At 37.8% G+C, this 13,888-nt stretch overlaps 1 protein-coding gene across 1 annotated transcript in view; it reads right to left on the bottom strand.

Moving 5' to 3' along the window:
* LOC108425541 (probable phospholipid-transporting ATPase IIA) overlaps nucleotides 1-13,888 on the bottom strand; it is a 66,908-nt gene that overhangs the window by 12,965 nt on the left and 40,055 nt on the right. Inside the window, exons 19-24 of the mRNA XM_017694247.2 lie at nucleotides 12,360-12,458; nucleotides 9,021-9,110; nucleotides 6,883-7,027; nucleotides 4,984-5,048; nucleotides 2,941-3,096; nucleotides 368-432 (exon numbers count right to left, since the gene is read on the bottom strand). Of these exons, the coding sequence (XP_017549736.1) occupies nucleotides 368-432; nucleotides 2,941-3,096; nucleotides 4,984-5,048; nucleotides 6,883-7,027; nucleotides 9,021-9,110; nucleotides 12,360-12,458 (620 nt within the window). The remainder of the gene's footprint in view (nucleotides 1-367; nucleotides 433-2,940; nucleotides 3,097-4,983; nucleotides 5,049-6,882; nucleotides 7,028-9,020; nucleotides 9,111-12,359; nucleotides 12,459-13,888) is intronic.

The following is a 13,888-nucleotide window of genomic DNA, read 5'->3' as shown; positions in this document are numbered from 1 at the left end:
AACTATGGCAACATTCTAAATGGGGTTCTTCAGGCATGACTCACAGCTAAAAAGCTGTAAGATGGAGTCATTTCTGTGACATATAGTGCCTTAGAAACACTGATATACACAAAACAGTGCCCCAGTGCCCTACACAATGAATACCTCAGCTCTAATGCCTCATAATTTCTAGTAACACAAAGGGGTCTTTGGTATTCATCGACTTTTGTACACTCAGCACTGCTTGAACTGTAAACGACTTTCTTCACTGTAACAATACTGCAGCTCAAATCAAATGTCAGCGTAGTATGTAGCGCATAATTCAGATGCCACTGAGATTTCAGCAAGTGCAGATGAGTCACTGCCGCTGTGTGAGAAAGCTACTCACCCGATGATGAGAAACCCTTGATAGAGAGGGACTGATGCAAAGTAGAAGACGGAGGAGAACACAGCCTAAGGAGAACCGGAGAAGAAATTCATTACTGAGCACTGTACTTGGAGTGGGTTAACATAGCGATTGCCTGGTTGCTCATTACTCATGTGCAGTTATCCAGTAGCTACATTCATATGGTTACTCTACAGTTCTGAATTGTAAACATTGTTATGGGCACTTCCTCCTCAGCCTAGATGTAATTGATCAGCCAAGACATGTTTGCTGTCTAAAGTCTACTTCTTTCATTTTATACCAGAGCTGGGTGACTAATATAGCTAATAAGCAAAGTGAATTTTACACCTCCACTTGCAACTTCACTTTGCTGCATCCTATTCATTTCAATGCAGAGCTCTGTCACATCGTGCGGAGCACGACGGGTTGCAGTGCGGCTTCACCATGCACTGACAAAGTTCAGCTGAATTTAACTTTATATAAAAGACTGTGGTGGCCACAGCACAGCATTAAACCAAGACTACAGGAGTATATTAGTCTTCATCACAACCGCAAACAAAATATAAAACTTTTTTTGAGAGTAGTGAGGGGCAACCATAGCTTTCTTTCTCATATCCATGATGGTTTTACATAGTAATAAAAATAACTTGTCATTATCTAATTGCTGACAGTGAAAATCTGGATGGAAGAGCTTTGACTGGATGTAGTTTATTAGGTTCAAGTGAGAAGCCAAATTTTTAATTATATGGAGCTCTTGGGTTACTTGTAACTAGTAAGAGTGGGCGACTAACTGTCTTGCTTATGTAAACGACTCCGTTTTAAAACTCATAAAAGTCAGTTTTTTAGTTTCACTTTAAGCCTCTGTGCAACAGCAAACTGATTGTAACCTGCTCCAGATGTTTCATTATGCTTCCTTCATTTCTATAAAAACACAAACACCTTCTAGCAGTAAGCAGAGAGATCCAATGTGGCACAATGCAGCAATAAAAACTGCAAGCGGACGCCTCACATACTTGCCCAAATTGTGAATTGTAATTTCAAATTGTTTGTTTTTTCTCACTATGACATATGGAGACGAGTATATTACACTGCAATAAAAATGGACAAAAGTACATTACATAGCAAATAAACAGCAGCCACTTTGAAACCTTAATTTTGCTTGTATTTTTGTCCATTTTTCTTTTTGAGATTAACAACACAGTGTGCTTTTGAGACAAGCATGTGATGAATTTAAGCAAAGCAAATTTGTAGGACTACGCTTCCATTACTTATTAGCAACACTACCATCCTATACCCAGCAAAAAAACTGAAGAAGCAAGCTTGGGACATCAAAACATATCTTGGCTGATTATCTTCACTTCAGTCAAGAAGAAAACTTTGTTTTAGCCGCGAAATACTGCTTAAACCACATGAACCCGATGAGGCTGATACCAGCTGATAACACACTTCTCTTGTTGAATGCAACCTGTTTTTTTACGAGTGTGTGATCTTAGTGCGGATCAGTAAGTGATTAAGTGATAAGTGATAAGTAGCCACTTAGTATTGATTTGTTTAATCAGAGTAATAATAAAGCAAAATAAAAATAAAATGTAAATAAAAAGTAAAATAAAATAAAATGAATAATAATATTCATGTGTTTATTGCTAAAAATTGCAGATTGTAACACTGCATAAAATATAAGAATTCTCAGCTTTGTTAGATCATCTTTCCATATCAAAATAAACACAACAAAGGCATTCAGCAATCATGTTACAATGGATGGGTTGCATGTTGACAAAGCTGAATAATTTCCAGAGCTACAGAATTTGCACATTGCTATCAAAATCACAAAAATGTATCCGAAGCCCTGAAGGGTCCATATCACATTAAAATTACATGCATCACTCTTGGTTCTTGTGTTTAACAAAAAAGGTTGGAAACTGATGATGTAAAAATGAATTGGGACCATTTTAGAACATAAAACCACACAAATGTATAGAACCACACAAATATATAGAACCTTTAAAGATGGAATACAAGTGGCAACCACAAACAAAAGAGAACATGATACATTTTGGAAGGACACTCTAGTCATATAGCCATAAGCATTTGGACCATGATCCAATATTTTTTATGTACATCACCACAATGGTTTTGAACTGAAGCAGTCAAGAGTTATACAGACTTTCAGCTTTAATTCAAGGCGTTTAACAAAAATATTGCAGTAACTGTTCAGGAATTACAGCCATTTTTTACACAGTCCCCTTGTTTTTACTTCAATTACATTTTCACCGTTTCCTTTCAAATGCAGTGGTGGCGTACAGGGGCAAAATAACAAAAACTGTCAACATCCAAATACTTATGGGCCTGACTGTACATCCCCACAAGCTACAGCATGAGCTCTGTCAACTGTTGGCTGCCTATAGCAATTTTTCCAGTGTTTAACAGAGTTCAATACAGTTTTCCTAACTGTGTCAGAAGTTGGAAAGTAAAAGCAGTCTTCTTGAAAACAAGGACCTCTACATAACTGCTTTTTGCAGCTACTGAGTATGAGTCAGAGACTGCCTAGGTAATATATTTGCACAAGAATACACTACCTGCATGGTACTGATACAGAGGCTCCTGTGAATGACGAACTGGCTGAGGGCGGCGGACCTCTTGTAGCTGTTTCTGCCGTGCACCATGAGCAGTCTGCCCAAGTGCTTAAACTGAGTCACCGAGAAATCAGCAGCCAGCGAGGCCTGCTTGCCCTCCTGACAAAATAAACATGGAATAACATTTCAGTCTAGGGGTATAACAGAAGAAAAGGAAAACATTTTTTTTAAATTTTATGTACACTACAAGACAAAAGTATGTAACAAAGCAGTGATTTTTAAAACTTACTCCAAGAAGATGCTGAGGTACTCTTACTCATTATGTGTGAATGTATCTACATGTTTGTATTATGTGTGAAAGTGTGGTCTTTCTTGATAACGGTCCTTCACACAGACCAGCCTTAAGTTACAAAATAACGACTGACACATTTCTCAGCCAAACACAACCACCTCTAAACTTTATTTTCTCCGTCAAGCAAAAGAAAAACTCCAAACAAAACTAGCAGCAGCAGTAAATTACTCAGAATCTGTTTTTACTTACAGTGCAGCAGTGAGGTGGAATTCACTATAGGGGTCTTAAAAACTTGGCTTGATGGTGTCACTTAATTGTTTTAAACTTTCAATCTTTAGCCACATTCAAACAGCCTGTAACTTTAGTTGAGTTTAATTTCTTCCATTCCCTTTTTTTAATTTACTTATATTATTTTCTGTTCCAATCATTTTTTTAATTCTATTAGTGTTTATTTTATTTTACTTCATTACTTTTTAGAATCATTTTTCTTAATTGCTTCAAATTTGGTTTGCCTTGCTTATCTACTTATGTTGAAATTTATTAACTGGTCATATTTATTTTTCTTGTTCCTCTTAATTAATTCTCAATTGTTTTAAAAAAAATTTTCCTTCCATTTTACTTGTTTGATTTTGTTGATTTTAGTTTAAACTGATTAAATTCCATTAAAAACTTTTTTCTAATCCCAATCCCTTTGCACTGTAAATGCTCAGCTGCTTTGAAAACGAGGGTCACTGTTTTCAAGAAAATGATTGATTTATAAAAAAAAAGATGGACTGATTGATAGAATTGTTCGATGAAAAGATGGCAAAAAGGGGAACTGGGGAATGTGTTATTCAGATAAACTATCTTGATCATCTGTAGGGTGGTGCTGTAAGGCGGAACAAGAACACAGGGTCACTGTGGGGCACAGCTCTTATGAAGCACCAAAAGCTGTTTAGCTGCATCCAGATCATGCAGCCCTACTACAGGAATTTAGTCAAACTCATTTGCTATATGTTAATATGTGTATATTACTTCCTTAGTTTTACTTATTTATCTCATGAAAAAAAATTACATTTTTTATGTTTTTTACATTTTTACAAAGTGCTGCTTCTAAGCTTCTGTCCTGTAGTGCATGTAAAAAGGCTATAATAAGACTAGAATCTACAATACAGCTAAGAATAGCTCTGAGGGGACCCAGCGCACTCGTTTTGGCCAAGAGAACTACAGACTTGGAGGGGAAAAACACAGTCCCACGTTAACCACGGCAATTTAACATAGGGTTATGCCATGTTAGTCATGAGTGAGTCAATATCAATTAACCAGCTCATAATGTCTCATTTTCAGCCTCTGGAAAGAGTGCTTGGCCACCACAAGTAGGTCAAAACCTGTGTCTGTACTGTTTGAAGTTCCTTTAGACTCAATATCATAAAACTGTTTAGAGTCTGATGGCTAGAACACATTTCAAAACTCTGCACCGCCTACACTCATGCACTGATTTTTCAATAATACAACACTTCCTTCATGCTCAGACAGTGACAGATGAACTCCCCAGGAAAAATATAGCCAGATATGGGTCAAAATACATTAATAAAGTTCAGTGGCCTTCAGTGTAGCACAGTACTTCCACCAGTAATGTAAGAAAAGTGAGAACTGTCAGTACAGATGTGCAAGTATTTGCAGAGTATGCTCAAGTGACGCAGTAAGGACAGATGGAGAGATCATTCCGGAAGCGTGCAACACGGCGTGTGCAACAGGGACACAGCGGCTCTTACTTTTCCCTCCACTCCCACGCCACAGTCGGCTTCCTGGATCATGCTGACATCATTTCCTCCGTCCCCTAAGGGAGAGCAGGGTTAAAGGTGTGTCAGTCACAGCTGTGATTATGATGAATGTCAAGACTCTATGATCAATCATGATCAGGAGTTGTGGAAATCTCTACAGGCCCCACAAAACAGTATTATCATGATTACAATAAATATAAATTATTAAAATATAAATTCTTGAGTACCTGTGTCTCTATACTATTTTCAAACTCTCAAAAAGTTTGACGAAGCCCAAAATACTTATGGTGGTGGCATCCAGACTGAAACACTATAGAGAATATTTAGTCTCACATTGAACATAAACTACCTAAGTAATGTTTTTACTTGTTTAAAGCTCAGTGATAAATGGAACAATAGTGACTCTTTTTTCTGTAAAAGGGTGTCTGTATGTTTATGCACAAGACTTCAACATTTAAAGAGATCAAAGGGGAAAAATAACCTGTACTAAGTTACTTTATTTGTTTACTTCTTGCAAATTTACTGGCTAATGTTAAGACCATTAAAAGCTTAATGTTTTACCTTTGTTTGGCACAAGAGGTACTGTTCTAACTACTTCTCCCACTGCTGCTCAAACTGCAGTGTATTATACACATAATATTTCTGCAAATATTTTATTATATCTTTTCATGGGTCAACACTATAGAAATGAATCTTGGATAACTTAAATCTTGGACTTAAAGTAGTCAGTGCACAGCTTGTATACCATTATAGATTTACTGTCTTCTGAAAATAACTCACAACCATTAATGTCTAAATAACTGGTAACATAAGTGAGTACACCTCACAGTGAACATGTCCAAATTGTGCTCAAAGTGTCAATATTTTGTGTGACCACCATTATTATATCTAGCACCCTTAACCCCCTTTTGGGCATCTTAACCCTCTTGGGCATGGAATTCACCAGAGCTGCACAGGTTGCTACTGGAATCATCTTCCACTCCTCCATGATGACATCATGGAGCTGGTGGATGTTACACACCTGATGCTTCTCCACTTTATGCTTGAGGATGCCTCACAGCTGCGCAATTGGGTTTAGGGTTTGGCCAGTCCATCACCTTTACCTTCAGCTTCCTCAGCAAGGCAGTTGTCATCTTTGAGGTGTGTTTAGGGTCGTTATTGTGTTGGAAAACTGCCATGCTGCACAGTTTCCGAAAGAGGGATCATGATCTGCTTCAGAATGTCACAGTACATGGTGGAATTCAAGTTTCCCTTAATGAACTGCAGCTCCCCAGTGCCGGCAGCACTCATGCAGCCCCAGACCATTATGCTAAGTTTATCTTGGTCTCGTCACACCACAGGACATGTTTACAGTAATCCATGTTCTTGGACTGCTTGTCTATCAGCTTCAGAAGAGGCTTTCTTCTGTGATGACGGCCATGCAGATCAAGTTGATGCATTGTGCGGCATATGGTCAGCACTAACAGGCTGACCCACTTCTTCAACCTCTGCAGCAATGCTGGCAGCACTCATGCGTCTTTTTTTTTAAGCCAACATACATACATACTGTGCATACATACTGTGTTCAGCTGCATTTATGACCAATCAAGTGTCCATGGTCAATCTTGCTCAGTAAATGTAGGAACTGCTACAGACGCAGCAATATCATGATACCTGTGCCACGATGAAATGTACTGTGGTTTGTAAAAGATTTGTGATACTTCCATGTTACATATTGTTATAAGTTTGTTTTCACTTGAAATTATTCCTTCAGATAAAAATTTCATTTTATTTAGTGAAGTTATATATAGTAATATATAACACAGATTTGAGAATACTGTTTTTTTTTTTTTTTTCCCCAAAAACTTGGGAAAAAACGTGTTAGTATCAGATGCAGGGAGGTGTACTTACCCACAGCACAGGTGAGTTTCCCTGTGCGCTCCTGCAGCAGCCGGACAATCTGAGCCTTCTGTGTAGGTGCGCAGCGGCAGCACACCACTGCTGGACACTGACATGCCAGCTCCATAAACTCATATTCGTAAAACTTCAGACACACCTGCAGAAGAGCACTGCTTAGAGACCTTTAGCACTAAAGACATCACCCATATTATATTGGTAAAATAGCAAAACGGGTTAAACAAACAAGTTTAATTTATATAGTAATGTTGGCTCAGTTTTTGTTAGTTCTACAGTATGTTTTATGTAAACCTGGTATATCAATATCGACAGGTATCTGAACTGGCCAGTATTAGCAGACAATACTGTAATAAATCTGGCCTAAAATATCACACAGTCACATGGTGTGATGTTGCTGGTTACGCTGTTAGTTGTGTAGCTCTTTCTGTACAATAGAAAAATGTTTGCGTAGCCTACGTTTAGATGTTCATCTTAAATAAAGCGCTTTAATTAAAAAGTTAATTTTAATGATTTGTAGGTTCAGTATTGATATGGATGACACAAGGTGTATATATCGACATTAGGAAAGAAAAAGTAGTACCGTGTCACCTTTAATTTTTACCTTTAATGTATACAAAGCCCAACCAATATATCATCTGACCAAAACCAGTTATATTATAATTCACACATTTATCAGCATCACCAAAGTATTACTAATCCAAAGTGTTTTCGTTAAGTAGAACATAGTGGTGTTTGATGCTACACTAAATATGATTTGGAGATTTGGAGACATCTCTGATGGAAATGCACACAACATACATAATAATGTTTTGTAACACTGGCTCTGATTCTACCCCTTCATAGAGTGGATGAATCTGATGTTTGCAAACATGCTTAAAGAGCATTCAAAGAGCAGGACATGTATTCTGAAGTGAATCATCTACTATTGTCATCATATCTTCAGCACTATAATAAGTGATTTTCATTTAAGACCTTTATAGAGCCAGATCTTCTCTTTGAGAAGTTTGAGACGTATGACGTGGTCCAAAATATCCAACCAGACACCTCTGACGTTTAAATTGTTATTTCAGGCTTTACAAGTCAATTCGCAGTAGAGCTAATGTTTTTTCTCCTGATTCAGTAATACTACTTCTTTTAGAATGTCAGTGTAGCTATAAATTTGCTTGTTGGAATGATCATTATTGTTCAGCTTTTATAGGGGAATTCAGTAATTAAGACAGAAACAAAGTCACTGAGAGTGGTTGGATGTAAAATTCCATTCTAGAGAAACTTGCAGAATCAGAATCATTCACAGAAGTGGTGATTGAAACCAGACGTATGAAGTGTTAAATGACTCTTAAAGTTACTTTACAAAAAGCTATTCAATAAAATGTTTACAAACGTGTTGCATGGTGCCTGAGACATTGTTTTACCATAGTTGACATCAGCTTTTGACCTAAAACATATTTTTAAAACTTCATTCATGGTGGAGAGGTCTCCAAAGAAAACACATTTCTGGATTTACCACAATTTTATCAGTATCAACTTTACACATAAAAACTCATAAGAAGTGTAGGTTTACTGGTGGTTTTGGATAGTAAATAAAATGGTCCTATTTGTGCTTTAGATATTGTGACTCCTGGTTCCTACGGTCATTGCTGCAAAGAATCTCTATGTTCAGTCCCTACAATGAACCATTTCACATCAAAATATATAGTTTATTTTTTTGCTGTCTATTTAGGAAAGTGAGCTGATATTATGAGTTACCAGAATATTTAGGTCTATGAAATCAGTAAAAAGTTCACATTGGTCACGCATTAATCATTACAGAACTATGTTGCATAATCAAAGTCCATTAGTACGTACAATGGGCTGCTGAATAATAAGCAGCATTTATTTGTTTAGCATGTACAGAACGTTTCTGATCTGTGTACAAAACATTTGTTGAAGACAAGCTTCAGTTTAAACAGTAACATGTGTCCTTGACATATTGTCAGCAACAATGCCAATTTGATGAGTGCCCATGAAGTTTTATGTATTTATCACATGGCCAGTAAGACAACCAGCTGAAACTGAAAGGTTTCACTCAAAGGTTCACATTATGACTGACTGCGGCAGGCACGTGAATGCGGGGGTTAAGTGGTGAGGCTTACCTCAAGAGAGTCTCCAGATATCACTAAAGCGCAGTCGTGCTTCCGCCTGAAAGCGTTGAGCTCGAGGTGGGCCTCACTTCGTGTGGTCACCTGCAACACAGTGAAGAGTACACTGTCAGCCTTTTACTACACTCACATAAAGGCACTGGCACATATGCTCACACTTAAGCACGTACACATACCCCACACAGACATGCAGATAATAATCTAACCCAAATAAACTACAGAGCTAAACCACACCAGTAACAAAAGAGTACAGCTGCTTACCTCAACTGTCAGCTGTGTTAAAGACCATGGCCCAAGCCAACTGCTTAACTGTCGTGAGCACAAACTCGCCTGCTGCTCTCGTGTGGGAAAGAATTTCATAAAGGAAGCTCAGTTTTAAGCCTGTCACCTTAAGTTGACTGTTTAAAGTGAACTGAACAGATATACCTCATTAGAAGGCCAGAGGCCAATTCCCTTTCAACTTTGCTGTACTGAAGACAAATTTAAAATGCTTATAGAAATGTACACTACAAGCTTACACTACAAAAGTTTGGCAGCAACACTCTGTAAAAACAAACATGGAAATTGTGTTGCTTCAATAAAAGATAATCAATAATCAATCAATACATATTCGGGCTATCACAATATTCAAATATTTAATAGCATGATTTTGTGCTGTTTAAACACATTTATTTTATTTGCTTAAACTTGACTCATAATCTAAACTATTGTTTTTACTATTTAAAAAGTAGTCCATTTTGTTATAGCTATACACAGTCATATGCAAAACTTTGGGGGCCTCAAACTATGGCTGCCTTACACATTTGGTTAATTTTGAAAATATGTTAGGGCATCCTCTACAGAAAAGACATTTTAATGAAGATATTGGGAAAATATCAAACATAACATGCAGCCTGTGCAAAGGCTATGGCACATGATATTTTATGTTATTTCCCCTTATATCATAAAAACAAAATTGTGCACTAACTGTTTGTTCCCTTTAGTGAATGAGTTTTTAATTTTAATTTTTTTAATTAAAAAAAAAAGGAACAAAACCGGTAATGGGAGCAGAAACACAGCAGGGAAATATTTACTACTTTCAGCAATTCCACATTATTTTAACCCTGTGAAAGCAGGATTCACATAAATCTGAATATGAAAATCACATGATTTTTGTGTCCGGTGAACAGTGGCGGCATGTTCTAACAGTAAGAGTATACACTGTGCATACAGTCAAAGATCTCAATTCTGTGATTGTAGTCTTTTGCTCTTACTCTCGTTTACACAGGTCATGGATTCTTATAGAGGCACCTGAAGCTTTCCGGTGTGCTTTTGTTAGTTTGCTGCTTGTTGAACTAAATTTTGGCAGTGTCAGTGTATTTACACTAAGTGCAAATAGCATAAACCACACAGCTTGGCTATCTGAATGAACTAATTTGCCTAGTAAACCATGTGACTACAGCACATCAAAACATTTTCTGCCATTTTGTATTATCCATGGAAAAAACAATGCAAAATCAGGAGAAGCTGTGCTCAAGAGAGAAGCAGAGAGTAGGGCTATATTGAGTAATAAGCTCATCGGACAATTGTGACTGAAACGTACCTAACAGCGTGTAATGCCCCCACAAGCATGAATAACAGCTGTGATTCAAATTGGCATGAACTGGACAAGTTTCTGGGTGTAGGTGACATCAATGTTCAGCCACTCTTGCATCAGAGTGCAGCTGGCCAGATTTTGTGGAAGCCTTCCCTGGCATCTTACTCATTGTTCCAGGTAGTCCCTCAGATTTTCAAGAGGATTTAAATCTGGGGATTTTGTGGGCCAATCCAGATGTGTAAATGCTCCAGAATATTCATTATGCTAATCAGACACATTTGCAGCCCTGTGAACGCGAGAATTGCCATCTTGGAATACAGGCATATGATGTTATGTTCTTCTGTAAGATGATGAGCAAAAGACAAAATCTGGCTGTCCAGTTCCTCAATGAAGGTTCAAATCGCCTCAACCAGGTGGACCCATTTCTGTGTAATAAAAACACCCCCAAACATCACAAAGCCTCCTCCAGCTTGAACCACACCTTAAACATGTAAGGTGACTATTTTTTTGTCCAGGCAGCTTATTAACCAGAAAATAAGTGAGTGCAATTATCCCTTCACTACTCAGTAAATAATATATGTAAAACATCAGTCTAATAGTAACAGTTGTCTTATCTACAGCTTAATCACAATAGTTGCTATAGGATAGTAGATAACGCCATCAACCCGACAATTTGGAAAGCAGTTGGGTGTCAGCCTGCACTACAACAGATGTTTTGGAGGGTCAAACTTGAAGGAAATGTTAACAGTGCTAAAAAAAATGATACCATCAACTGATATTATTTTAACTGGTTCTTAATGTGTTAACTTTATTGGGTCTAATATTAAAACAAAGACTATGAAGGCAGACATCACCAAACTAATGGAGTAAAACTTGCTGGTTAAAATAGATGGCAAAAAAAATGTTTTGGGGGTTGTTGCCAAATTGACTTCATTGTAAAATGATTTTTAAGCTTCAAAAACAATAAAATCAACTGCTTGCTCCGATATTTGTGGCCTGTAGTCAATTTCTGCATCTAAATGAATTCAAATTCTGCATAAAAAAATAGAACAGACTTCTCAGTGTAGTGCAATGACATTAGTAGTGTTTTTTGGTTAATAAGTTGAATTAAAGATGCCAAAAAAGTGTCAACAAAAGTCTGTAGAAGGTCAGACCCAAATTCTACCATATCAATCTGTCTTCAGGTCTTGGCCAACAGAGGATGTTTTCTAATTAGTAGATGTACAAACTTCAGAAACATTTCGACTGTAATCCAGATGTCATTTGTTGTCCAGGAGGAAGTGGCTCCAGATGCTGGGTCTCTTGGGTGACCCGGTCCTCAGGGAGTGGCTCAATTGTTTTCAAGCCGTGCCAACCATTGTCTTCCTTTTCCAGGAACCGAAGTGCTGCCGTAGGCAGGCCATAACCTTCCTAAGGGCTGAGCCTCTCTCTGCTTTGGCTGGCTACACAGGGGAACTCCAGCACAGTCGCTCATACAGGTATGGAGGTCACGGAGAGCTGTGGAAGAACTCAGCCCTCTCTTCAAAGCCCCTAAGGGAACTCTTCAGCTTTTTTTCAAGTTTTTGGGGTTAGGGTTAGAAGATGCATGGTGTTACATGCCTGTGTGGACAGGCATGTCTAGAAGATGTGTTTAAAGGGAGAGTAGCAGATTGAACAGCCTTGCCAAAGACTTTCAAAAAATTCAGCCTTTATGATAATGTGTGCAGTTTTAGCCACTGTTACACAGAGATTTAAATGAATACTGTGAAGAGACTTACAGGGCGAAAGACATGTATGTCCTGATTGCGGGTCACCAGGTGGGCATTCTTGGCAGTGCAGGTTGCTGTTTCCAGTTTGTCCCCTGTCAGCATCCACACCTTACCAAAAAGTGAAGAGGTTAACTTCACTCAGATATTAAGTTAGCCATTACACTGACATGATATCTAAGCTGAATCAGTAGTAATAAACATAATGCATTAAAGAAATACACCAACCTAATCTCACTGTCACATCTGCACTGTAACAATGATTACCAGACAATAATTTCGATGCATTTCCCTGTAGTTAGAAAAGAACAGAAAATGTGGCGAAACACCCATGAAAGACGTCATCGCGCAGCTGTTGAATTCTGTTAAGTGAACTGTTTATGCAATACAGAACAATTATACGAATTATTCAGCCAAAGGTATTTATAAAATACGCAGTGAATCTGAATAATTCTTTCAAAGATAGGACTAGGTTTCCAAAGGGACAAATCTGCAGTAATACCTGACAAACGCAGTGGTGTGGGTTAGGACCATTATTTGTAAATCATTACAAATAATTATTGCAACATAGCTCTCCCCAGTAGAAAGCTAAAAAATGTTTGATAAATGTTCAACACAGTAAGACTATTCTCACATTTCCATGTTCTAGCAACAGCCCTGGTGGCATTTTCTACTGTTATAAAAGCCTAATATAAAGTATAGGTTTGGGAAACCATGGCCAGTGCTTACAGTTTTTACAGGCAGTACAGACAGTACTCCAAAAATCATACGATAACATCTGAAACATGGGATTATACCTTCCCTGTTTGAGTGGAGCGATTAGTTTTCTTGTGACCAAGTGTGAGTAACAAGTGGTATGTAACTGTAGTGGTCTAGACCAAACAATTCTTCTCTAACATACTAACAAGCTTTAGCAGCGTTGAATCATGTATGCTCCACAAAACTACAGCTGAAGTGGTCTGTGTATTACAGCACTCAGTCAAGTATTTGTGCATTCCCAAGCAACAATAGTGAAAGAAAAAGTGGGCTCATACTCCTTACAGCACTGATTTAAACAAAAATAAATGGAGGATACTGTATGATTGGCTCAGTATAGTGGGAGAATGCTAGCTTCCCAGGCTAGTTGTTTTTAGCAGGGGGCTAACAGGAAGCAGCACTCTGTCACTCGCACAGCATGGCCAACTGATGTTACTACAGTGATTAAACAAGACAAAAAAGCACTGATTTCAGTTTAAATACACATTCAAAGCTTTAAAGCTTTTACACAGTGGGAATCAGATATATATTGTGCTTCTTACACCCCTCAAACTACTAGGACAGCAAACATTCTCCCACTGTCCTATTACAGATTTTTTAAATGTTCCGCTGTTTGGCAAGGTGTTTGTCATGTTCTGAATATAAAGAATACCTTAAAACGACCAAAAACGACATCGACTAATATACGTTTTTTTTTGTGATAATATTTTTAGCCATATCGCCAAGTCCTAGCGTGGGTAGAGTTTCCTCTCTCAGGCTCCTGCCTGATCAAACACAGATATGAC

Source organism: Pygocentrus nattereri, chromosome 9 (genome assembly GCF_015220715.1).
Source record: "Pygocentrus nattereri isolate fPygNat1 chromosome 9, fPygNat1.pri, whole genome shotgun sequence".
Lineage (NCBI taxonomy): Eukaryota > Metazoa > Chordata > Actinopteri > Characiformes > Serrasalmidae > Pygocentrus > Pygocentrus nattereri.
Note: the sequence above shows the minus strand (reverse complement) of the source record. Positions and strands in the feature narration are given on the sequence as shown.